This window comes from Leptonotus elevatus, chromosome 9 (genome assembly GCF_054856555.1).
Source record: "Leptonotus elevatus isolate MCC_2025b chromosome 9, RoL_Lele_1.0, whole genome shotgun sequence".
Lineage (NCBI taxonomy): Eukaryota > Metazoa > Chordata > Actinopteri > Syngnathiformes > Syngnathidae > Leptonotus > Leptonotus elevatus.
Genome location: NC_141247.1, coordinates 3,611,312 through 3,637,285, shown reverse-complemented (window position 1 = coordinate 3,637,285; position 25,974 = coordinate 3,611,312). Strand labels below are relative to the sequence as shown.

Genomic DNA, 25,974 nt, shown 5'->3' with positions numbered 1-25,974 from the left:
CCAGGGCAGCTGTGGCTACTTAAGAAGCTTACCGCCACCACAGTGTGAATATGTGAGCACACGAATAATGTATCCATTGCATTGTAAAGCGTCTTTGAGCATCTAGAAAAGCGCTATATAAATCCGATGCATTATTATTATTATAAAAAGTGTAATAAACAAAATAGCTCTAGTAGTTACTCAAACTGCTTGTATTTACGTGTAATAATAATTTCAAGCAATGACATCATTACCAGAGCTCAAGCCGTTAAAATTACGTCTCTTAGGAAAAAAAAAAAGGAAAAAATGTACGGCTCTGGGCGATCTAATTAGTAGTTTTAAAATTCTGATAGACGTAGTGTTAAAGCAAGGAGCGATCCCTGTTCTTTTTCAGTGGGTTAAAGATTTAGGCTTATGGTTTTACATCACATCAACAGTGCGCTCAGTGCCGCCACTACCCCTTTGGGTGCCCTAAGCTTAAAATGTAATGGTGCCCCCAAATTGTATTTTATTTCGCGGGGTGAAGGGCATTTCTCATGCAACAATTATAGTTCGTATGGCTCAAAGACCCAACCCCAATCTTTTGTTGCGCCACGGACTGGTTCAAACAAGTTTTCGCAGGCCAGCAATCATTCGTAATTCACATGGGTTGGGGTGATCAAAAGCTTACACGATTGATTGCTACTTTGGTATGGTGGCTGCACGGTTACTTAGTAGCGGCTAAACTGCTATTGGTAGTTATGTGGGGCAGTTGTACGCCAATCATGTCTTCTGTGATTTTTGGAAGACAAAGTTGATCTGAGAGGTTCGTTTGAGAACAAGAAACACTACTAATTGTAGTGTGGCACTTGCTGTTGTACTGTAAAATCCTGCATATTCGCCAAATGTCATTCATGAATTGACCTATTTGTGTTTTTTCCTCTGTGAAACTTATCCACAGCTACATGCTGAAAAACTCATCTATTTGCAGAATCTCCATATATTTTAGGGATATTTCTAGAATGCCCTAAATTGGTGCTGAAGGGAAAGTAGTAATTGGTGTCAATGTAGTATGTTAAAATGATCAATCTCCATTGTTCTAAAATCTCTGTATATCAGGAAGGAGTAAAAATGTATTATGGATTGCTAGAATGTTTTTGCTCTGTTGAGTGGCTATTAAAAGGCTCAAGCTACCAAATGACAGGTCTCGTTATTGTTTTACAATAGATATTTTTAAAGTGATTGCAAAGTGGTGACATACACCAGGGTCCGTTGCATGTTAAATAATAATAATAATCAATTAGGCATTTAGTTTTAAGGGTTAACTTGTAAGATTAATTTGAAATGATATTGAAGTGCTTTTAGACCATAGTTTGTGGTTACTCATGGTTCAAAACTGTTAATTATTTAAAAATAATAATAATAAATTGTGGGGCATCAATTACTCTTTCTTTGGCTGTTTGTGGCTCCCAATGCTGTACTTTTATGCACTCACGCCAACGTGTTCATTATACGTGTAACCACAGGTGGGTAGTAACGAGTTACATTTACTCCGTTACATTTACTTGAGTAACTTTTTGGGAAAAAAATTACTTCTAAGAGTAGTTTTACCACACAATAATTTTTACTTTTACCTGAGTAGATGTGTGATGAAGAAACGCTTACTCCGCTATATTGGGCTACACTACGTTACCTGGCGCCCCATTCATACATTAGATTTACCATATTTTCTCGTAAGCGCTCCGCTTGACTGACTGTGTGGGATCATTTCCGCGGACACATTACTTATATACAGGAAATGGGTCCCTGGTTGAAGACTGGCAGGCATAATGAGAACCCGAAAGAGTCAACTGGTGCTTTTAAGTTAAGAAACTGCCACCTATAGTCGTGATTGGGATTATGTATGGTTGGGCTAACGTGCCTACTTGCACTGTTGTTCGAGCTCAAAAATAAAGTGTTTTTTTATTTTATGATTTGAAGATGCCAGCATTTGCACATAATTTTGTTTTTGTCTGTCTGATGACATTGTTTTATAAAAAATAAAAAATAAATGTATGTTCAAGCAGTTACTCAGTACTTCAGTATTCTTTTCAGCAATGTTTTGTTTTACTTGTTCTTGAGTGATTTTTTTTTGTTATTTTGAAGTAATGCTACTCTTACTTGAGTACAATTTTTGGCTACTCTACCCATCTCTGCGTGTCACTGACGGCTGCCCGTTTTGCTAGCAAATTACAAGAAACTCTTATAACAAATGATGGACTAAGCACTGGCGGAAGTGGGTTTTTGCCTATCAGTGTAGTTGTCATTAACCGCTTAAGTACAGAATGACCTCTCAAGTCCGTTACTGATGGACACCCGTTTTGTTGACGTTGAACGAATGACGGACTGACGGAATGTCCACCTCTGTCATTTGGTTCTAAAATAGTAGTGACAAAGTGATAATGGAAGTATGGTTAAAATAAAATGATGGATTGACGATTGCAGTTTGGATAGGTTTGAAAAACGAAAATCCCTGACTGATGATGACTTAAAGTATAGTACTAAGACACTTTTCAACTAGTTGAATGGTACCTTTGCCATGGCCCGAGGGGGTCTGTATCATCTTTACTGGCACTTTGAGGAGGATGAAATGAACACTGCCACACAAAAACCTACAAATGTGCTGACTGCTTTATGGCATACGTCCCTTTCCCCATTCGTTACAAAGTCGGAAGTCAATTTAAATGGCGTTAGCTCAAAAACGACGCAATGTGCTTGTCCTCATAGGAAATATGGCCTTCCTTCAGGCATAACATTACCGCTTTTGTCCATATGGCGCCACCATAATCAACATAATCTGAAAGTTGCTTAGTGTTGCTTTAAGGGTGCCCAGGGCGCTGATGACGGCCCAGCAAATTTTGGAAATTGCCCAGCTGTGCTATTTGTGTTGTTGTCCATGAAATAATGCATGTTTCATGTACTCTCTTTGTTTGATTCATTATGTAAGTTTATTTAAATAAGAAAAAAGTCATAAAATAACACTCACCAAACTACCAAAAGATAGTGTGCACCGGTGCTTACAAATTATACCACAAGCTCCCAATCGTTGTATTAACTGTGTAGAACAATAAATTATCTCAATCCCATCCATGATGTTATTATGCTGCCAAGATCCTAGTTTGTGTTGTGAAACATCTAAATTGGTTGGTTCTGTATTGTTAGCTTGCATTTTGTTTTATTTGTAATATGAATCACAAAGTGTGTGTGCTTTCTTTTGTCACAATATGGTTTTGGAAATTTCCCCCCTGAAAATATTAGTACTGCTTTCTAAAATAAACAGATTTAATCACTTTCACATGCTTTGATTCTTTACTTTTTACTCTGAGCTTGTGGTTTATGTAGTACAGAATTCAATGATGTTGACCATGTGTCGTCAAACAAACGTAAGTAAAATAAAGAGAAAAGTTCTTGAAGTCGGAAGCTGTGACGTGGTATCCTGAGGCGGGAGTATTATGGCAGCTCAACGTTGGTAAATGGCTTCCAATTTGTGACTCCCATCACAACACAGCTTTCAAGGATCCGGTGAGAAGAACCGTCAGAAATGCTCTTTTGTCCCGGTGGATTTATCTCGATGCTGTATTGTTTGAAGTGGGTACAAACAAATCAAAGCGAAGCTCCTGGCTGACAATGTGTTTATTCTTTCAGCCCATCCTCAGGACATTTGAACCAGTATAGCGTGTATTTCTCTGCTGGTGGAGGCTTCCCTTTTACAACAGTTTGTAAAGCTTCAAGGCCTAAGTGTTTCACACAGTGAATAACTTTTATGTTAGTTTTAAAAGTATCTTGTGGGTACAGTGCGTATGTCAAGTGTAGTGATACAAAATGAAATGAAATTAACTTTGACCGTTGACTTTCCACCATGCAATGGTAATTGTAAATAGTCTTAGCTAATTACATGTTTTATCGCTAATGTTAGTTGTTTGTTTCCCCGTGTTGTCATAGTTGTTATGTCTATCACTTGTAATGCATCATTTTGTTGTACCCTTTGTTTTGCATAGTGAGAACCCTCCTGAATCCTCATTACAGTCAGACACTGGTTGTGTCTAAATTAAATTAACAGGCTGGGTCCTTTGCAGGCGGAATTTGTCAGACACTAGGGTTGGGCGCAAGGTTATTTTAGTTAACAAAAACTAAAAAACTAAAACTAAAATTCAAAAAACTGAAACTACATTTTATTTTTACAATACTAACTAAAACTAACTATAATTATAGCGAAAATGTCCTTCGTTTTAGTCTTTGGTAATTAATTTACTACATGAGCCTTTGGGGATGATTTTAAATGCGATTTTAAGTATATTTATTTCAATATTATCCGAAATAAAGGCATTTGAAAGTGTGTGTTGAGCCGCATTTTGTAATAACGGTGCATTTTGTAATAAATGTCCAAAATGTAATAACTTTTTCATTTCATTTTGTAATAAAGCCGCATTTTGTAATAAACTGCCCCAACGCATTTTGTAATAAATTTTGCCGCATTATGTAATAAGTTATTACATTTTGAGAAGATTATTACAAAATGCACTTGCAACTTTTTTATTTTCTAGGAAATGTAACAACATGGTGCATTATGTAATAATACCTATTATTGTTGTTTGTTAAACAATGAATTTATACAAGAGTGACTTTTTGTTGTTTTTTTATGCAATTTCCCTTAGAGCTATGTAGCCCAATAAATCGATGTATGACAGAACACGTTTGGAATTATATAGGCCAATAACTTGTGGCGAAATTCAAAGCTTGAAAAAAAATTATATGACTGAATTTAAACCTGCATTGTCCAAGTTATGCTCACTGCTTTAACCTGTCTACTTGCACCGGCCCGCCCGCGGACAAAAAAAAAGGCACAAAATGCAGTTTAGTTTTGGGAGTTAAACATTTTCCCTCTTTTGTCACCCTTGTAGGTCTGCTAATTATAACCCTGACCTGCACCCTGCTGGGGCTCACTGTAGGCCATGGACAAAAGCAAGCAATGACCGAGGAAATGTACAATGTCATAATAGTTCGCAAGTTGAGAGGAGAGTTTCATATTCCAGTTTCTGAATGCGCAAGAATTCAACAAAATGCCTTGGTGCATCTCTGGAGAAATCAAGGGGTCTATTCTCTCAGTGAGGATGGGCAGACACTCCTGTGTGCCGGCAAGCCAGTCATGCTACAATCTAATGTTGATTGTGTTGTTAAAAAGGGTCTAGATGATACCAAGGGTTCTGGAGCAAGAAAGTTGAGCAAACGACTGAGAATGCATCATATTGGCATAAGTGAAAGAAAGTTGCAGGAAATCTTGAACAGAACTGAGTGGTACCAACTTCAAAATGCAAAGTTTCTGAATAAGCCCCCTTTGATGACCATTCAAGCCAAATTGACCTATTGGACATGGGAAAAATGAAAATTTGTTATGGTCAGGCTTTATACCATTACATTCTTACAGTGATAGATGTGTTCAGTCGTTACATGTGGCTGAAACCATTGAAAAGAAAAAGTAGTGTTGAAATTGCCAAACACCTTAACAAGATTTATCGTGAACATGGACCACCCAAAGTGTTACAACATGACAAAGGGACTGAGTTTAAAGGGGCAGTGAAAATTCTAATGACATCTCTGCAAATGAAAATAATTGAAAGTTCAGCATATCATCCACAAAGCCAAGGAAAGGTTGAGAGGACACATAGGTGGCTAAGAAAGAAGATCATGTATGATCTGGTGAAATTTCAATGGAACGGAGTTAACTGGGTCAAGATATATTCAAGAGTGCTCAATGTGGATCTTAAAGAAGTTTTAGGCTGGAGGTCTCCATTTGAAGTATACTATGGAAGAAAAAGCAACACCATAAGGCATCCTTCATGCGGTTCTCCATCTGCTGTTCGTAAGGAGTCTGTGAGGAATCAACATTCAACTTTACCATCCTTGAGACATCGAGAAAAATTTGATACTAAACGAAAAAGGGTGAGAAGAATGGCACGGAAGGCCTCTGAGCACTATGCTAAACTAGTGATCAAGCGTGCATTCAAACAAAACCTATCACAACACTACAATGTTAAGGACGCTGTTTTGGTCAGAATGAGGGATGGTGCCCATCAAGTCTCCAAAAAGTATCATGTAAGGCGTGGTACAATTGTGAAAAAAAATCTAAAGCTCTCAAAATACAAAGTGAGTTTTAGGGACCCAAAGACCCTCCGACAAACACAAAAATGGTTCTTCGTGTCGGATATAACTAGTGCTACCCGGTTGCGAAAAAAGACACACTCTAAAAAACCCAAGACAGCACCATCAAGGAGAGGCCTAAACCCACTTTTGTTTCAGTACACACACACACACACAGACAGACTAGAGGAATTTATGTCCATGGAGTTAAGCATTCGCTATGACCCTGACCCAGATGGAAATTGTCAGTTTGCAGCCATGGCTGACCAGCTATCCACCCTTGGAATATTTACATCACCAGAAAGCTTAAGAGATGAAATTGTCCAAGACCTCAGGAATTATCCATACAATGGAAATGGAACACTCTTGTTCAACTTTGTCGAAGGCAATGACTGGGATGGATACTTGGAAAGAATGGCCTGAACTGGAACCTATGGTGACCACATTACATTGCAAAGAGCATCTGAAATTTTCCAGGTCCAGTTTCTTGTAATTTCCTCTCTGGGAATCAATGCCTCAACTATTGTGTCAGAGTCAAACATATATTGTCACAACAATCCAGTGCTAGTACTTGGTCATGTGGCAGAGGGGCATGGAGAACATTATCTGAGTTTGGAGGGACCAGTCACACCATTTATAGAGCATGTTTTGGATGCTCAAGCAGGACAGTTATATGACAACAACACACTTTCACCACTGCAGCCTGCCTCACCAGATGAGTCTGACCCACCAGATGAGTCTGACCCACCTATCCAGCCTGCCTCACCAGATGAGTCTGACCCACCTATCCAACCTGACTCACCAGATGAGTCTGACCCACCAATCCAGCCTGCCTCACCAGATGAGTCTGACCCACCAATTGAGCCTGACTCATTAGATGAGTGTGAACCACCTATCCAGCCTGATGAGCCTGAGGACCCTGTTCTGACTACACCCCCTGTTCAGCCTGTCCTACCAACTGAAATGTTTCAGCCTATTATCAAAATGACCCTTGAGGATGACATGTCAATGCTTGGGACGTTTAACAGAGTGTCTAAACATTTTAAAGACATTGCAGATCGATTCCATCCATCAATCTATCTAAGGGAAACATTAAGCCGAAGCCTTGGGTTGGACGTCTTTGGAAAGCACACAATTAGTGTACACAGGTTGTACAAAGCAGCAGGGCGCTTTGGTGGTGTGGCATTAAAACTCTAGGAGCTGTTTTGGAAACATTCCAAGTGGTTTATGGCTTGGCTGGTAATTAGACATATTAGACATGGACAATTTGAAATTACGGATATATTTTGGAAATATAATTTTTTTTGTTTGTTTAGCCTTTTGAGGCAATTTCATATTTGTTTAAAATTAATCTTAGTGGAGAAATTTGCTGGTCACAGCAGCTCTCTAAACAAGCAGAAGACACTTACATTGGTTCATTATTATTTTAAATTGGCCGCAAGCCTGCATGTGTTGGTTGCATTTATTTTTGTTGAAAGGTTCTATAAATGCATAAATAAAGCTGTTCTTTACCTATTCATCAGCGTTTCTATTTTGTATGTGTATATGTTAATGTTTACGAATGGATTAAATTTTGATACCCACAGTTTTGTTCTGTATTATAAGAAGCATTATAAGGTTTGTTGGATGTTTATAACTATTCTTGATGTGGTTTTGGTATCCAATAAAAAAAATCTGGAATTTACAGAATATTCTCTGCTAATGCAACCTTTGAATAGTGTACTGATAGTAATTGCTAAGTACTGCTACTAGGCTAATACAGTGATACTAATAATAGGCCTAACTTTTGCAAATACTTTAAAGTAAAATTAAATACGATTAACAAACAAATAAGCAATAATTTAGAATTGTTATTACGTAATGCACCATGTTATTACATTTTCTAGAGAATAAAAAAGTTGCAAGTGCATTTTGTAATAATCTTCTCAAAATGTAATAACTTATTACATAATGCGGCAAAATGTATTACAAAATGCGTTGGGGCAGTTTATTACAAAATGCGGCAGTTTATTACAAAATGAAATGAAAAAGTTATTACATTTTGGACGTTTATTACAAAATGCACCGTTATTACAAAATGCGGCTCAACAGTTGTTTCACACTGAAGTGATGTTTTAATTTTACTGCTTTTTTTTAAAACACTAAAACTAATAAAAAACTAACAGAACCACCCTAAAAACTAATTAAAACTAACAACATTTTAATAACAAAACTCAAAACGAAATAAAAATTAACTATAATGAAAATTCCAAAACTATAATAACCCTGGTTGGTCGGTATTCAAATTTTGTCTCCACATCTCCACATTTCCCCGGGGTATACGGTAATACCGTTGCTAATTTTAGACTCTTTTTTTTTTTTAATGAAAATGCACCGTTATTACAAAATGCGGCTCAACAGTTGTATCACACTGAAGTGATGTTTTCATTTTACGATGCTAATTTTAGACTCTCTTTTTTTTTTTTTAAGACTTATCTTGCGTTGAAACAGCCAATATGTCTAGAAGTTAATGGTCACAGATCTGTTCACTGTGTGCTTCGGTTGGGTTTGTAATAATTTTTTGTGTGACTGAGCGCAATTGAATGACGTGCATGCGCTCCTTTTACGTCGCGGAGCCAAGCATTACCGTAGCATAAACTGTTCCCCGCAGACCCGCACAAACTTCTAGCTGTCCTACACACTTACAAACTTTTTCTCGGTTTACTGGACTGGACCGGGGGACCCTGCTGTGGGCGCACACTCAACATCTACGCGACACACAAACAGCCCCCACCCGAGAGCACACACAGATAGTCTTCTCACCTGCGTGCCGCGGTCTTGGGTTGATGTGTGTCCATGGATGAAAAACTAAATCACTTACTGACTTTTTGCATAAATAAAAGCGCTTTGTGGTGCGTTTCTAGAGGTCATATGGACTTAATAGTAGTAATAGTTAATAGTAATAGTAGTTGGTAAACAAATTGTGGACTTGGCGACAAACTTATCTCTTTGCAGCAGTGTTCCTCAGACAAGTCCGGAGATAAGAAGTATATTCCATCTCACACCATTACAGTCATCATGCAGATTTTGCATGAGCATTTTTGCATCGACCTTTGCTGCCAAATTGTAACAGTTGCATTTTTTATTTTATTTTTAAGGGACCGCTTAACCGAGCTGTGCCAACTGGTCATTTTGAATCGCTCCGTCTTATGAGCGGTCATGTGACTGTCACATGACTTACAGCTTACTTCTAATTTTAAACTGTTATAGTAATATTCTTTGTTATAGTATTACTAATTTTAAAAACACACTACAAATGTTGTGTTATAGAGTATGTTTAATATCATAATAGGTCATTATAAACTGAAGGTTTTTTTTCTTTAAATGACGATATTGAAAGTGACACCGTTGCCATTTTTGGACACCCCGGGATACTGTATTACCGCCCAACCCTATCGGACACATGACGCCATTTCCAGTGCGACTCGCCCGCACGCAGTGTCCAAATTCACACAGCCTTCAAATCCGACCTTTGTTTCCATGGAGACGGGCCTTGAGCCAACTTCAGCGAACGCATGTGTGTTGCTGGTGTTCTCGTCTCTAAAATCTGTTTTTGGGCTGAATAATGACAACCACCAGGTAATTATGAAGGCAGGAGGGGGCGAGGGCATGCAGTGAGTGTACGTCTCTGCCAGTCAGAGAGAGACAGGAGGAGGAGAAAACAAAAAGAGAAGAAGAAAGTTGAAGAGTTGAAGCATTTAGTTTTTCTGAATGCCAATTTTAAATAAAACAAGGTATTTTATCCTGGACCTGGTGAGTAGCTCATAATGTTTGTTTTGTTTGCTGCTGCTGTTGCACTTAAATTACTACTCACTATTTGTGTTATTTGATTGGTATTTTTGATTGTTGGTTGAAGTTTTAATAGTGTTGATTATTTATTGTTTGTAGCCTTTTTAACTTTCAATAAAATGAACAAAAATCTTTTTCTTTGCTTGATAATTGTTGCTATTTGCAGTCAGTAGAGTGCAATACTTAGATCACCAAGTCATTCATCAAAATGTATGCTAAATTTGTCGTTAATATTTAAAAGAAAAGCTAAATTTAAAAGAACTGTTTGAGAGCCAAAAAGAGCCGGCTCTTTTCACTGAGCCGATCCAAATGAACCGGATCACCCAAAAGAGCCGAAAATCCCGTCAACTACTAAAGGTGATGCGTGGGGGAAAACGAATCTGGTGTATTTAGTATGTAATGTGGTCTGTTTAGCTCCACCGTGTAGACTTGCACTTCAAAGTGACCTTTGCGATGTCTGTTGCTGTAAGTGCACGTTGCTCAATAAAGCATTTATAAAAATTAAAAAAGGGAAGAAAAAAGGAAACAATACACTACTGTATGTAGTAGTTTAGCCCCGGACACCCTTTTGCATTTGGTATGTTCCATCTCCCTCACTCCCTGCGTGAGCAGATCGTTCCCTTTTGGAGGGAGCAAACAATTAACTTGTAAGTGGCTCGTTAAGCTCTGAAAATGTTAAGCTCTGAAACAAGCAAAAAATAAAAAAGGAGGACATATGCTCACTGAACATGCATGATTTAGCGCCATGGCATAAGTTTGAACACAAGTCACAACAGGCAGAGCGAACACCAGTGAAGGAGGGAGGGAGGGATGACTTAGGTTGGGGGGGGTGGTAGGAGAACTTGAGATCTCGCCACCAAGTTGACTCTCCGTGCTCTCATGTCTGTCTGTCCTCAGTCAGGTACACTTTTCTTGTATATAAGCAATGTGTCGCGGGAAGTCCTCCCACACAGTCAGTCAGATTTTGGGCCTTGGTCCACACACAAGGCGCACCTCACTATTAGGTGCATCGTCGATTTTTGAGAAAATTTAAGACTTTAAATTGTGTCTTATAGTCATGAAAATACAGTACTTTTTCAGGAAGAGAGGAGAGCAGTGCCGGCCCTAGATGATTTGGTGCCCTAGGTGAAAGTGTAGATTGTATCCCCCCCAAACAACTACAAGTAATACAAATAAATAGCATAAGTACAGTGCAATACTGTTTGGTGCAATTTGCGCTGACATTATTAATTACAAAATGTTTTCAAACTTTTTACAATATATTTGTGTAAGATACATATAAAAAGTAAAAAAAAAAAAAAAATTGGGTCAATGACGGACGCCCATTTTGTTAACAATTAACGGGAAACTTCGAAAAATTTACGAAAATTAACGCTATTTTGATCATTTTTATAGACAATTCTGATTGACTGACATACATTTCTCTACCCTGGGCCCATTTTTCCTCCTCTTCCTTTCACCGCTTTCTTAATGCAGTAGCTGAGGGCTTGGACTGAGTTATCCATCTATCAATAGCGCTAACACTCTGAGATGATGCGCGACCCCTCCCCCTACCTTTCACTGTAAACAGCAGCAGCTGGTCAGATTCAGGGGGCCAGGTCATGATATCATATTTATTTGGACTAGAAGTCATTAAAAAAAATTATTATATAAAATATATATGCGGTATAATATAACATATATAGAAATAATGTAATGTAAAAACTGTAAAATAAATAAAATATGTATGCTCTATAACATTTTGTAGCATCCTCGGTTGAATTAAAGGTGGTCTCGCCAACTGATGGTTCACAACTTTTATTAAACCTTCCTTTGTGTGAACACACTGTAAGAGCTACAATACAAATCAACAAAAATTGCCATTAATAACTCAAACGGTATGTTTTGTGTATCCTTTTAACGTATTTAAGCCATATACTAGGGTGACCAAATTCCCATTTCCAAAAAAAGAGGACACTTGCCCCGGCCTTGAAATTGTGGTACCAGTCGCAGTTACACAGTGTACTTCACCTCCTATTAGTCACGCAATGCCAACCGGACATTTTCATGAATTTATAAAACCCCTGGACGCCCCAACAGGACGTAAGAAAATGGTCATCCTACCATATACTATAAATGAATTGCCTTAAATTATTACATTTTATAGCCTTGACAATCTCTTGAGTACAATTTATATTGTAAATAAACATTTTAACCATGTCTGTTGCCTAAATACCTTAAAACAAAAATAAACCATACAGAAATACAGATTCTTAGTCAATAAAACAGAATCTTGAGCAATGGCATTGCTAAATATTTACCAAGGAGCGTTAGCACACTCCAGTGGACGAAAACGGTAACGTTTTACTACGCAGTAAATTACACAATGAACATGAAATATAGCAACATTAGTTAAACAATTAAACATTGCTCCAATACGAACCTCGTTCCCTTCTCAGCCAGGTGCTAAAGAATCGTTCACTGAATTAGTTGTAAACTTCAGTTTTCTCTGATTTCCTGTGGCGCGCACACGTCTTCTCTGCACTTGGAAGATGGCACTACTAAGTACGTTGTTTACCTACGTCAGTTCCTACCGGTTTATAAAACCTTTTCCTGTATTCTTTAAAATAAAAGTATCAACTATATTATAATAGCACAATAAAACAACGCAATTCTGCAATACAAAAATGCAAAAACATAATAGCAGGGTCATTTACATATTTTATTTTAGAAAACCTGAGGGGGCCTTTGAATTTTTGTTTGGTGTTTAGATGTTTTTATAATTCACGGGTCAGAAATTACCCATAAGACAATCTTTGTACCCTAGTGGTGTACTGCCCACATGGAAAAATAAACAAAAACAAAGTGTCACTTTTTCTGATGAAGGAGTCCATTTAGAAAATGTCATAAAATTTCAAGTTGGAAAACTGTAGTTTAAGGTATTTTTTTCTACAGCTAAACATGGTAGTGGGTCACTTTTGACCCGCAAGACAACACAAGGGTTAAAATGGATATGACTCATTAGATTTGATGATTTTTATGGGTACTTGATGTTTCTTGCAGGCATGGCGAAATAACTTGTTTGAGGATGATAAGGTGCTAAAAAAATATATTATTCTGAATTAATAATTATGATGACAGAGCATTGTATTGTTTTGCGTCTGGAACAGGAGATTGATAAAACTTAAACATTATTTTCCTTTCCTTTTAAGTTCTTTTCAGTGAAATTGGTCTTGCTAGTAAAAAATGATTAGTATTTTTTTTCTCAAGTCCCTAACTAATTATTTAATTACAGTATTGAAATAATTGCACACAATCCCAAAAATAATTGTATATTTTTATAATATGCATTTTTTGTCATTAATTTGTAGTGCATGTCACCAAATGCAAAAACACTTGGGTTTATAGGGTTATAGTTCTTAACATTAAGTTAGTAAATGTGTAACAATAATGCAAGCAGATAAAAGAAAATTCACATTAACTTATGTTTATTATTCCCCAAAATAGCCTGTACGTCCGTACTGCAGAATACACCTGGGTGCGCCACTGCTGTCCCACTTCTACACTGGTGATCAGACTGAGCAGGGGCAGATATATATTAAACATAAAACTCCTCGTTTAGAGGGAAAAACAAAGGCTATAAAATGTTAAACTAAAGGCGCTCCAAAAGAGAGGATATCTAAACTACAAACAAAACAAAATCACTCCTAAACTAAAACTATACTGTGGCTATACAAATTTACAAACAAAAGTTCACACAAAAGACAAGACAACAAGGCTGAGGACTACGACTGTGACTGGCTAGAGCAGACATGGGCAAACCCCGGCCCGCGGGCCAAATACGGCCCGTTATGCTTTTCAATCCGGCCCGCCAAACTTATCCAATAAGGCTAGAAAAAAATTCAAAATCATTAATTTAATTTTGTCCCTGCAATGCCCGCGTTTCACCAATAGGTGGCGCCAGGATTTTTATTGTGGGTGGGCCTGAGGAAAAATGGGTGGGCCAGAGAAAATATGCAAAAAAAAAATTCCCTTCACATCCCTAATAGTGCTTTACTGCGGGTACCAAGGACAGCGATTAAGTTGCCGCTCTTAACACACACATATTATGGCGTTATTTCGCTTCTTTAATTACGAGGGCGCAGAAAATAAAATCGCTGGCGCGGTCTCACGTAAAGTGAAGGACTGCTGTGAGTGACCATCTGACCCCGTCTGTAGAAATGAGCGGACCAAAGAAAAGGAAAGTGGACGGTGAGGGCCGAGTGTTTAATAAAGAGTGGACAACACGATATTTTTTCACTGAAGTCCGATCAACGGCTGTATGTCTGATATGCCAAGAAGCCGTTGCGGTTTTTAAAGAGTACAATATCAGCCGTCACTTTGCCACGAAACATGCAAATTATGCTAGCAAGCAGTCAACACAAGAACGGGAGGCTACTGCACAGAGGTTGGCGGCTAATTTACAGGCTCAGCAGAATTTTTTTCACCGACAAACTTCAATTCAGGAGTCAAGTACCAGGGCAGGTTTTTTGCTGGCGTTCAAATTGGCGAAGGCTAGCAAGCCTTTCTCCGAAGGCGAGTTTTTGAAAGAATGCATGGTAGAGACAGCAAGTCTCTTGTGTCCGGAGACCAAAGGCAAGTTTGAAAAAATCAGTTTATCACGCAGGACAGTGACTCGCCGTGTGGAACTGATTGATGAAGATATAGTGAGCACGTTAAATAAAAAGGCGGAGACCTTTACGTTATATTCGCTGGCACTTGATGAAAGTAACGACATAAAAGACACTGCTCAGCTCCTAATTTTCATCCGAGGGATAAACGACAGTTTTGAGATAACTGAGGAGCTTTTGAGCATGGAGTCGCTGAAGGGGAAAACGCGAGGAGAGGACTTGTATGCACATGTGTCCGCTGTCATTGAGAGGATGAAGCTTCCTTGGAGTAAACTTTCCAATGTCACCACGGATGGATCGCCAAATTTAACAGGAAAAAACGTCGGACTGCTGAAAAGGATCCAGGATAAAGTGAAGGAGCAAAACGCTGAGCAGGACCTTATTTTCCTTCACTGCATCATTCACCAGGAGTCTCTGTGTAAGTCTGTGTTGCAGCTTAATCACGTTGTCGATCCAGTTGTAAAACTTGTTAACTTCATACGAGCGAGGGGACTTAATCATCGTCAGTTCGTTACACTGTTGGAGGAAACCGATGCGGGTCACCAGGACCTACTTTACCACTCTCGTGTCCGCTGGTTAAGTTTGGGAAGAGTGTTACAACGAGTGTGGGAGCTCAAAGAGGAGATTAGCTCGTTTTTGGAGTTAATGGGAAAATCCGAAGAATATTCCGAGTTGAGTGACGTGAACTGGCTTTGTGACTTTGCGTTTGCTGTGGACATATTTTCACACCTGAATGAGCTGAACGTGAAGCTACAGGGGAAAGATCAGTTTGTGCACAACATGTACACAAATGTGAGCGCCTTCAAATCCAAGCTGATTTTATTCTCCAGACAAATGTCAAACAAATCTTTCGCTCATTTCCCCACACTAGCCGTGCAGAAAGGGACCATCCAAAACACGAATAAATACTGCAAATCACTGGACGACCTGCACAGAGAATTCTGCCGTCGCTTCTCTGATTTTAAACAAATTGCCTCATCACTTCAGCTGGTGTCTTGTCCCCTGTCACAAGAGCCTGAAACAGCACCGCCGGAGCTGCAGTTGGAACTGACCGATCTTCAGTCCGACTCTGCTTCAAAGGAGAAGTTCAAGTCTCTTAAACTGAATGACTTTTATGCCTCACTGAACGAAGCCGCGTTTCCAAACCTCCGGAGGACGGCACAGAAGATGCTGGTGTTGTTTGGCTCGACCTACGTGTGTGAGCAGACGTTCAGCATCATGAACATCAATAAAGGCCGTCACAGATCCAAGTTAACTGACCAACACCTCAGATGTATCCTGAGAATTGCCACAACAAAACTAACTCCAGACTTTGATGTACTGGCAAAAAAGGGAGACCAACAACACTGTTCCCACTGAAATTTGTGAGTTTTTCTACTTATGTTCTGTTATGAAAAAAAAGTTTGAAAGTGCGTCTTTTAATTGAGTGTGCCTTTATGCACAGCAGTGGAGTAGAAATGATTGACATTGAGTATTTCGTTGAGTAATAATATGTTTTGAATGTTGAAAGTGATCATCTTTTTTCAATAAATCTTGATTTCTTTAACTTTACGCCTTGAATTGAAATCTATTAAAAATAGATGCAATCACCAGGTTTGACAGATCACAGTGTATGTGCTATTATAATCTATTTACATTTCTCCTCCCACTTTGCCAAATAGTGTGTAAATCTTGCATATTCATTGAGGCAAACGTACTACCTGGATTAGGGCTATTTTATAATAATCATAATAATAATAATACATTTCATTTAAAAACAGCACATTTCAGAACACCCAAGGTCACTTTACAAAGCATAAAAACGCAGCAAAAGTTGAGCTAAAACAATTAAAATGAAGCTATTGGAAAAGCTGTTTTAAATGAGTGGATTTTGCACATTTGAAAAACGCAGTCCTTAGTGCACACTATAAGTAAATCGGGTTGTACATTTATCTGTGTGTGTTTACTGTGCTATGAGGTCCAAATGCTCCTGGTCCGGCCCATCTGTCAAAATTTCAAACCCATTGTGGCCCGCAAGTCAAAAAGTTTACCCACCCCTGGGCTAGAGTGACTCTGACGAAAACACTTTGGCACAAGACAGGGGAGACGCAGACCATTTAACACATGAGGGTAATGGGAAACAGGGGGACACAATCAGGAATCAAGGTTGACACTGACGCCACATGAGAAAGAGCAAGTGACCTGAAACGAAAGGAGTCAGAATTTTCAAAATAAAACAGGAAATGACAAGACAGTAAAAGCCCAAACAAGACAACCTCACTGCGGTGTGACAAAAATAAGGTAATACTGGCTTGAAGTTGTGTTCCTAAAATCTCCGGCTGCGTGTAAACAGGGCCTAAGGTGTGTGTGTGTGGGGGGGGTGTAATTTTCCATTTTTATGGACTGCAGTGGGGGGGTTAAAATTTTACCTAAACAAACCTATGACAAACATACAAAACTAAATACGAATATTTTATAAAACATCTTTGCCCATTTAAAAAAAAAAAACAACGTTAAAATCAATGTCAAATATAGCCGTTTAGATTTTAGGAACACAACTTCAAGCCAGTAATACATTATTTTACACATTAACCATATAAAATAAGATCTGTATCTGTCTCGTATTGCACTTGTTATGTTCCTAAATCCTAAACAGCCATATTAGACATTTTGAGTTGATTTTTTTTTTCAATGGTCAAAAGCGTTTTACAAAATGAATGAAGCAAAGTACTATTTATCTTTTTTGTTATTATGCATCCATCCATTTTCTTAACCACTTGTCCTCACAAGGGTCGCGAGGGGCACTACAGCCTATGCCAGCTGACTTCGGGCAGTAGGCGGGGTAACCCTGAACTGGTTGCCAGCCAATCGCAGGGCACACAGAGATGAACAACCATCCACACTCACAATCGCACCTATGGACAATTTGGAGTGTTCATTTAACCTGCCATGCATGTCTTTGAAATTTGAAAGGAAACCTGAGTACCCGGAGAAAACCCACGCAAGCACGGGGAGAACATGCAAACTCCACCCAGGAAGGCCGAAGCCCGAAATCAATCTCACGTCCTCTGCACTAGGATGCGAACGTGCTAACCAGTCAGCCATTTATTATTAATATTATTATTATTTTTGCTGATCCGAAAAACAGTCCAATCCGTGACTCAAATCCGTGATCTGATTCGAATTTTGTGAAAAATTAAAATAAAAAACAATAGAAAAAGAAATCTGTGTTGCGTATGACAACTCTTCATAGTTTTTCCTACTGCATGTGCTGTATTCAGCAGTATTTTATTTATTCTTTATTATTATAAAAACTTGTTCTGTAAAGTTTCTTTACTATTGTGATCAAAAGCAGCCAATATTCATTTTCAGACTGTTCTGTAAATATTTATTTATACACTTAAAGATTTCTGTTATTTTAAAAAAAAAAACATATTCTAAATAGTTCCTTTAATATTGTGATAAAAAACACTGAATCTCAATTCTCAAACTGTTCTGTAAATATTTATTCATACACATACATTTTCTGAGCTTATAAAAACTCACAAACCACCGCCAATTAATGCAACCATCCACCGCCCCCCTCCTGTGGGTGTAAAATTATATCTGCATATATTACATAAATATATTTCTCCACGGAAATCTTTAGTAAAAGGCGAAAGATTTGCGCGCTATGAAGAGAAATGTGAGCTTTTTGGGGGTTTGCTACGGAAAACAAATAGCCTTTGGCCAATACCCCTGAAAGTCAAGGTGTCACTTTGTGATGAATGATGGAAGGCACCGACCAAATTCGACACCAGCGTTGCCCAGCGAAGGACAAGTTTAAAAACGAATTATATGTATGATCCGGGGGATGAACTTGCTCAATGGGCTTTTTGAGCAGCAGGAATGGATGGCGTCCATCACGCAATGATTTGTTTTACAGTGGACAATCATGGAATCAAAGCAAAAATGTGTATCTGTATCAAAACCTAACTACTGTACAACTTCGATTTCCACAACGGTCATCTGGGCAATGGGTCAGCTAAATCTTAGTACAATTCCAGAAACAGTGCAACATGATTGATCTTTTTTAACGTTCAGAGACGCCCTAAGAGAGCATAGCAACAAAACATTTGCCATAAACTCATTCTATCCCTCGTTTTACAGTGGAAAATCATGGAATCTAAGCCAAAATGTGGCTCCAAAACCTAATTACTGTACAACTTAGATTTCCTGCGACGGTCATCAAAGCAATGAGTCAGCTATATCTTAGAACCACTCCAGAAAGTTTGTATCATGATTTATTTATTTTTAATGTTCACAGATGGTCTGACTGAGCAGAGCAACAAAAAATTTGCCCTAAACTCATTCTATCCGACTCCACGGAAATCTCTAATAAAAGGCAAAAGATTTGTATGCTTTGAAGAGAAATTTGAGCTTTTTTTAGGGTCTGCTACGGAAAACAAATAGCCTTTGGCCGGACAATCATGGAATCAAAGACAAAATGTGGTTCCTGTATCAAAACAACTGTACAACTTGGATTTCCACAAGAGTCATTAGAGCAATGTGTCAACGAAGTTTTAGTAGAACTCCAGGAAGAGTGCAAAATGTTTTTGTTTTTTTTATGTTTCGAGATGCTCTGACTGAGCAGAGCAGCAAAAAAAATTGCCATAAACTCATTCTATCCCACTGCACGGAAATTGTCAGTAAAAGGCGAAAGATTTGTACGCTTTGAAGAGAAATGTGAGCTGCTTTGGAGTGTGCTACGGAAAAACAAATAGCCTTTAACCGATACCCCTGACAGTCAAGGTTTCTTTTTGTGTTGAATGATGGAAGGCACAGACCAAATTCGACATCAGCATGTCCCAGGGACCGATCAAGTTGAAAAACAAATTGTACGTATGATCCGGGCGATGAACTTGCTCAATCGGCTTTTCGAGCCAGAGGAATGGATGGCGTCCATTACGCAATGGTTTGTTGTACAGTGGACAATCATGGAATCAAAGCCAAAATTTGTATCTGTATCAAAACCTAACTACTGTACGAGTTGGATTTCCACAACAGTCATCTGGGTAATTCAGCTAAATCTTAGTACAATTCCAGCAAGAGTGCAACATGAGTGATCTTTTTGTTAACATTCAGAGATGCTCTGACGAAGCAGAGCAACAAAAAATTGCCATTAACTCATTCTATCCCGCTCCACGGAAATCTTTAGTAAAAGGCGAAAGATTTGTACGCTTTGAAGAGAAATGTGAGCTGCTTTGGAGTGTGCTACGGAAAAACAAATAGCCTTTAACCGATACACCCGACAGTCAAGGTTTCTTTTTGTGTTGAATGATGGAAGGCACAGACCAAATTCGACATCAGCGTTGCCCAGGGACCGACAAGTTTAAAAACAAATTGTACGTATGATCCGGGCGATGAACTTGCTCAATCGGCTTTTCGAGCCAGAGGAATGGATGGCGTCCATTACGCAATGGTTTGTTGTAAAGTGGACAATCATGGAATCAAAGCCAAAATTTGTATCTGTATCAAAACCTAACTACTGTACGAGTTGGATTTCCACAACAGTCATCTGGGTAATTCAGCTAAATCTTAGTACAATTCCAGCAAGAGTGCAACATGAGTGATCTTTTTGTTAACATTCAGAGATGCTCTGACGAAGCAGAGCAACAAAAAATTGCCATTAACTCATTCTATCCCTCTCCACGGAAAATTTTAGTAAAAAGCGAAAGATTTGTACGCTTTGAAGAGAAATGTGAGCTGCTTTGGAGTGTGCTACGGAAAAACAAATAGCCTTTAACCGATACCCCCGACAGTCAAGGTTTCTTTTTGTGTTGAATGATGGAAGGCACAGACCAAATTCGACATCAGCGTTGCCCAGGGACCGACAAGTTTAAAAGCAAATTGTACGTATGATCCGGGCGATGAACTTGCTCAATCGGCTTTTCGAGCCAGAGGAATGGATGGCGTCCATTACGCAATGGTTTGTTGTACAGTGGACAATCATGGAATCAAAGCCAAAATTTGTATCTGTATCAAAACCTAACTACTGTACAAGTTGGATTTCCACAACAGTCATCTGGGTAATTCAGCTAAATCTTAGTACAATTCCAGCAAGAGTGCAACATGAGTGATCTTTTTGTTAACATTCAGAGACACTCTGACGAAGCAGAGCAACAAAAAATTGCCATTAACTCATTCTATCCCTCTCCACGGAAATCTTTAGTAAAAGGCGAAAGATTTGTACGCTTTGAAGAGAAATGTGAGCTGCTTTGGAGTGTGCTACGGAAAAACAAATAGCCTTTAACCGATACCCCCGACAGTCAAGGTTTCTTTTTGTGTTGAATGATGGAACGCACAGACCAAATTCGACATCAGCGTTGCCAAGGGACCGACAAGTTTAAAAACAAATTGTACGTATGATCCGGGCGATGAACTTGCTCAATCGGCTTTTCGAGCCAGAGGAATGGATGGCGTCCATTACGCAATGGTTTGTTGTACAGTGGACAATCATGGAATCAAAGCCAAAATTTGTATCTGTATCAAAACCTAACTACTGTACAAGTTGGATTTCCACAACAGTCATCTGGGTAATTCAGCTAAATCTTAGTACAATTCCAGCAAGAGTGCAACATGAGTGATCTTTTTGTTAACATTCAGAGACGCTCTGACGAAGCAGAGCAACAAAAAATTGCCATTAACTCATTCTATCCCTCTCCACGGAAATCTTTAGTAAAAAGCAAAAGATTTGTACGCTTTGAAGAGAAATGTGAGCTGCTTTGGAGTGTGCTACGGAAAAACAAATAGCCTTTAACCGATACCCCCGACAGTCAAGGTTTCTTTTTGTGTTGAATGATGGAAGGCACAGACCAAATTCGACATCAGCGTTGCCCAGGGACCGACAAGTTTAAAAACAAATTATACGTATGATCCGGGCGATGAACTTGCTCAATCGGCTTTTCGAGCCAGAGGAATGGATGGCGTCCATTACGCAATGGTTTGTTGTACAGTGGACAATCATGGAATCAAAGCCAAAATTTGTATCTGTATCAAAACCTAACTACTGTACAAGTTGGATTTCCACAACAGTCATCTGGGTAATTCAGCTAAATCTTAGTACGATTCCAGCAAGAGTGCAACACGAGTGATCTTTTTGTTAACATTCAGAGATGCTCTGACGAAGCAGAGCAACAAAAAATTGCCATTAACTCATTCTATCCCTCTCCACGGAAATCTTTAGTAAAAAGCGAAAGATTTGTACGCTTTGAAGAGAAATGTGAGCTGCTTTGGAGTGTGCTACGGAAAAACAAATAGCCTTTAACCGATACCCCCGACAGTCAAGGTTTCTTTTTGTGTTGAATGATGGAAGGCACAGACCAAATTCGACATCAGCGTTGCCCAGGGACCGACAAGTTTAAAAACAAATTATACGTATGATCCGGGCGATGAACTTGCTCAATCGGCTTTTCGAGCCAGAGGAATGGATGGCGTCCATTACGCAATGGTTTGTTGTACAGTGGACAATCATGGAATCAAAGCCAAAATTTGTATCTGTATCAAAACCTAACTACTGTACAAGTTGGATTTCCACAACAGTCATCTGGGTAATTCAGCTAAATCTTAGTACAATTCCAGCAAGAGTGCAACACGAGTGATCTTTTTGTTAACATTCAGAGATGCTCTGACGAAGCAGAGCAACAAAAAATTGCCATTAACTCATTCTATCCCTCTCCACGGAAATCTTTAGTAAAAGGCGAAAGATTTGTACGCTTTGAAGAGAAATGTGAGCTGCTTTGGAGTGTGCTACGGAAAAACAAATAGCCTTTAACCGATACCCCTGACAGTCAAGGTTTCTTTTTGTGTTGAATGATGGAAGGCACAGACCAAATTCGACATCAGCATGTCCCAGGGACCGATCAAGTTGAAAAACAAATTGTACGTATGATCCGGGCGATGAACTTGCTCAATCGGCTTTTCGAGCCAGAGGAATGGATGGCGTCCATTACGCAATGGTTTGTTGTACAGTGGACAATCATGGACTCAAAGCCAAAATTTGTATCTGTATCAAAACCTAACTACTGTACAAGTTGGATTTCCACAACAGTCATCTGGGTAATTCAGCTAAATCTTAGTACAATTCCAGCAAGAGTGCAACACGAGTGATCTTTTTGTTAACATTCAGAGACGCTCTGACGAAGCAGAGCAACAAAAAATTGCCATTAACTCATTCTATCCCTCTCCACGGAAATCTTTAGTAAAAGGCAAAAGATTTGTACGCTTTGAAGAGAAATGTGAGCTACTTTGGAGTGTGCTACGGAAAAACAAATAGCCTTTAACCGATACCCCCGACAGTCAAGGTTTCTTTTTGTGTTGAATGATGGAACGCACAGACCAAATTCGACATCAGCGTTGCCAAGGGACCGACAAGTTTAAAAACAAATTGTACGTATGATCCGAGCGATGAACTTGCTCAATCGGCTTTTCGAGCCAGAGGAATGGATGGCGTCCATTACGCAATGGTTTGTTGTACAGTGGACAATCATGGAATCAAAGCCAAAATTTGTATCTGTATCAAAACCTAACTACTGTACAAGTTGGATTTCCACAACAGTCATCTGGGTAATTCAGCTAAATCTTAGTACAATTCCAGCAAGAGTGCAACACGAGTGATCTTTTTGTTAACATTCAGAGATGCTCTGACGAAGCAGAGCAACAAAAAATTGCCATTAACTCATTCTATCCCTCTCCACAGAAATCTTTAGTAAAAGGCGAAAGATTTGTACGCTTTGAAGAGAAATGTGAGCTGCTTTGGAGTGTGCTACGGAAAAACAAATAGCCTTTAACCGATACCCCTGACAGTCAAGGTTTCTTTTTGTGTTGAATGATGGAAGGCACAGACCAAATTCGACATCAGCATGTCCCAGGGACCGATCAAGTTGAAAAACAAATTGTACGTATGATCCGGGCGATGAACTTGCTCAATCGGCTTTTCGAGCCAGAGGAATGGATGGCGTCCATTACGCAATGGTTTGTTGTACAGTGGACAATCATGGAATCAAAGCCAAAATTTGTATCTGTATCAAAACCTAACTACTGTACGAGTTGGATTTCCACAACAGTCATCTGGGTAATTCAGCTAAATCTTAGTACAATTCCAGCAAGAGTGCAACATGAGTGATCTTTTTGTTAACATTCAGAGACACTCTGACGAAGCAGAGCAACAAAAAATTGCCATTAACTCATTCTATCCCTCTCCACGGAAATCTTTAGTAAAAAGCGAAAGATTTGTACGCTTTGAAGAGAAATGTGAGCTGCTTTGGAGTGTGCTACGGAAAAACAAATAGCCTTTAACCGATACCCCCGACAGTCAAGGTTTCTTTTTGTGTTGAATGATGGAAGGCACAGACCAAATTCGACATCAGCGTTGCCCAGGGACCGACAAGTTTAAAAACAAATTGTACGTATGATCCGGGCGATGAACTTGCTCAATCGGCTTTTCGAGCCAGAGGAATGGATGGCGTCCATTACGCAATGGTTTGTTGTACAGTGGACAATCATGGAATCAAAGCCAAAATTTGTATCTGTATCAAAACCTAACTACTGTACAAGTTGGATTTCCACAACAGTCATCTGGGTAATTCAGCTAAATCTTAGTACAATTCCAGCAAGAGTGCAACATGAGTGATCTTTTTGTTAACATTCAGAGACGCTCTGACGAAGCAGAGCAACAAAAAATTGCCATTAACTCATTCTATCCCTCTCCACGGAAATCTTTAGTAAAAGGCGAAAGATTTGTACGCTTTGAAGAGAAATGTGAGCTGCTTTGGAGTGTGCTACGGAAAAACAAATAGCCTTTAACCGATACCCCCGACAGTCAAGGTTTCTTTTTGTGTTGAATGATGGAAGGCACAGACCAAATTCGACATCAGCATGTCCCAGGGACCGATCAAGTTGAAAAACAAATTGTACGTATGATCCGGGCGATGAACTTGCTCAATCGGCTTTTCGAGCCAGAGGAATGGATGGCGTCCATTACGCAATGGTTTGTTGTACAGTGGACAATCATGGAATCAAAGCCAAAATTTGTATCTGTATCAAAACCTAACTACTGTACAAGTTGGATTTCCACAACAGTCATCTGGGTAATTCAGCTAAATCTTAGTACAATTCCAGCAAGAGTGCAACACGAGTGATCTTTTTGTTAACATTCAGAGATGCTCTGACGAAGCAGAGCAACAAAAAATTGCCATTAACTCATTCTATCCCTCTCCACGGAAATCTTTAGTAAAAGGCGAAAGATTTGTACGCTTTGAAGAGAAATGTGAGCTGCTTTGGAGTGTGCTACGGAAAAACAAATAGCCTTTAACCGATACCCCTGACAGTCAAGGTTTCTTTTTGTGTTGAATGATGGAAGGCACAGACCAAATTCGACATCAGCATGTCCCAGGGACCGATCAAGTTGAAAAACAAATTATACGTATGATCCGGGCGATGAACTTGCTCAATCGGCTTTTCGAGCCAGAGGAATGGATGGCGTCCATTACGCAATGGTTTGTTGTACAGTGGACAATCATGGAATCAAAGCCAAAATTTGTATCTGTATCAAAACCTAACTACTGTACAAGTTGGATTTCCACAACAGTCATCTGGGTAATTCAGCTAAATCTTAGTACAATTCCAGCAAGAGTGCAACATGAGTGATCTTTTTGTTAACATTCAGAGACGCTCTGACGAAGCAGAGCAACAAAAAATTGCCATTAACTCATTCTATCCCTCTCCACGGAAATCTTTAGTAAAAGGCGAAAGATTTGTACGCTTTGAAGAGAAATGTGAGCTGCTTTGGAGCGTGCTACGGAAAAACAAATAGCCTTTAACCGATACCCCTGACAGTCAAGGTTTCTTTTTGTGTTGAATGATGGAAGGCACAGACCAAATTCGACATCAGCATGTCCCAGGGACCGATCAAGTTGAAAAACAAATTGTACGTATGATCCGGGCGATGAACTTGCTCAATCGGCTTTTCGAGCCAGAGGAATGGATGGCGTCCATTACGCAATGGTTTGTTGTACAGTGGACAATCATGGAATCAAAGCCAAAATTCGTATCGGTATCAAAACCTAACTACTGTACGAGTTGGATTTCCACAACAGTCATCTGGGTAATTCAGCTAAATCTTAGTAAAATTCCAGCAAGAGTGCAACATGAGTGATCTTTTTGTTAACATTCAGAGATGCTCTGACGAAGCAGAGCAACAAAAAATTGCCATTAACTCATTCTATCCCTCTCCACGGAAATCTTTAGTAAAAAGCGAAAGATTTGTACGCTTTGAAGAGAAATGTGAGCTGCTTTGGAGTGTGCTACGGAAAAACAAATAGCCTTTAACCGATACCCCCGACAG

The 25,974-nt window shown here is 39.2% G+C and overlaps 1 protein-coding gene and 16 non-coding genes across 17 annotated transcripts; 1 reads left to right on the top strand and 16 right to left on the bottom strand.

Moving 5' to 3' along the window:
- Positions 1–14,795: 14,795 nt before the first annotated feature.
- Positions 14,796–16,067, top strand: LOC147168023 (general transcription factor II-I repeat domain-containing protein 2A-like). Its single transcript, XM_086085525.1, has 2 exons — positions 14,796–15,885; positions 16,057–16,067. The coding sequence occupies exons 1-2, from the start codon at positions 14,796–14,798 to the stop codon at positions 16,065–16,067; spliced, it is 1,101 nt and encodes a 366-aa protein (XP_085941651.1).
- Positions 16,068–18,167: 2,100 nt separating this feature from the next.
- LOC147168022 (U5 spliceosomal RNA) lies at positions 18,168–18,282 on the bottom strand. The gene has a single exon (XR_015096159.1). It is a non-coding gene; the product is annotated as a U5 spliceosomal RNA (small nuclear RNA).
- Positions 18,283–18,898: 616 nt separating this feature from the next.
- Positions 18,899–19,013, bottom strand: LOC147168021 (U5 spliceosomal RNA). The gene has a single exon (XR_015096158.1). It is a non-coding gene; the product is annotated as a U5 spliceosomal RNA (small nuclear RNA).
- Positions 19,014–19,208: 195 nt separating this feature from the next.
- Positions 19,209–19,323, bottom strand: LOC147168020 (U5 spliceosomal RNA). The gene has a single exon (XR_015096160.1). It is a non-coding gene; the product is annotated as a U5 spliceosomal RNA (small nuclear RNA).
- A 395-nt stretch (positions 19,324–19,718) lies between these two features.
- Positions 19,719–19,831, bottom strand: LOC147168019 (U5 spliceosomal RNA). Its single transcript, XR_015096087.1, has one exon. It is a non-coding gene; the product is annotated as a U5 spliceosomal RNA (small nuclear RNA).
- A 394-nt stretch (positions 19,832–20,225) lies between these two features.
- Positions 20,226–20,338, bottom strand: LOC147168018 (U5 spliceosomal RNA). Its single transcript, XR_015096156.1, has one exon. It is a non-coding gene; the product is annotated as a U5 spliceosomal RNA (small nuclear RNA).
- Positions 20,339–20,732: 394 nt separating this feature from the next.
- LOC147168017 (U5 spliceosomal RNA) lies at positions 20,733–20,845 on the bottom strand. The gene has a single exon (XR_015096084.1). It is a non-coding gene; the product is annotated as a U5 spliceosomal RNA (small nuclear RNA).
- A 394-nt stretch (positions 20,846–21,239) lies between these two features.
- On the bottom strand, positions 21,240–21,352 carry LOC147168016 (U5 spliceosomal RNA). Its single transcript, XR_015096151.1, has one exon. It is a non-coding gene; the product is annotated as a U5 spliceosomal RNA (small nuclear RNA).
- A 394-nt stretch (positions 21,353–21,746) lies between these two features.
- LOC147168015 (U5 spliceosomal RNA) lies at positions 21,747–21,859 on the bottom strand. Its single transcript, XR_015096119.1, has one exon. It is a non-coding gene; the product is annotated as a U5 spliceosomal RNA (small nuclear RNA).
- A 394-nt stretch (positions 21,860–22,253) lies between these two features.
- LOC147168014 (U5 spliceosomal RNA) lies at positions 22,254–22,366 on the bottom strand. Its single transcript, XR_015096173.1, has one exon. It is a non-coding gene; the product is annotated as a U5 spliceosomal RNA (small nuclear RNA).
- A 395-nt stretch (positions 22,367–22,761) lies between these two features.
- On the bottom strand, positions 22,762–22,874 carry LOC147168013 (U5 spliceosomal RNA). The gene has a single exon (XR_015096080.1). It is a non-coding gene; the product is annotated as a U5 spliceosomal RNA (small nuclear RNA).
- Positions 22,875–23,268: 394 nt separating this feature from the next.
- LOC147168012 (U5 spliceosomal RNA) lies at positions 23,269–23,381 on the bottom strand. Its single transcript, XR_015096101.1, has one exon. It is a non-coding gene; the product is annotated as a U5 spliceosomal RNA (small nuclear RNA).
- Positions 23,382–23,776: 395 nt separating this feature from the next.
- LOC147168011 (U5 spliceosomal RNA) lies at positions 23,777–23,889 on the bottom strand. Its single transcript, XR_015096152.1, has one exon. It is a non-coding gene; the product is annotated as a U5 spliceosomal RNA (small nuclear RNA).
- A 394-nt stretch (positions 23,890–24,283) lies between these two features.
- On the bottom strand, positions 24,284–24,396 carry LOC147168010 (U5 spliceosomal RNA). The gene has a single exon (XR_015096077.1). It is a non-coding gene; the product is annotated as a U5 spliceosomal RNA (small nuclear RNA).
- A 395-nt stretch (positions 24,397–24,791) lies between these two features.
- Positions 24,792–24,904, bottom strand: LOC147168009 (U5 spliceosomal RNA). Its single transcript, XR_015096172.1, has one exon. It is a non-coding gene; the product is annotated as a U5 spliceosomal RNA (small nuclear RNA).
- A 395-nt stretch (positions 24,905–25,299) lies between these two features.
- On the bottom strand, positions 25,300–25,412 carry LOC147168008 (U5 spliceosomal RNA). The gene has a single exon (XR_015096076.1). It is a non-coding gene; the product is annotated as a U5 spliceosomal RNA (small nuclear RNA).
- Positions 25,413–25,807: 395 nt separating this feature from the next.
- Positions 25,808–25,920, bottom strand: LOC147168007 (U5 spliceosomal RNA). The gene has a single exon (XR_015096118.1). It is a non-coding gene; the product is annotated as a U5 spliceosomal RNA (small nuclear RNA).
- Between the last annotated feature and the right edge of the window lie 54 nt (positions 25,921–25,974).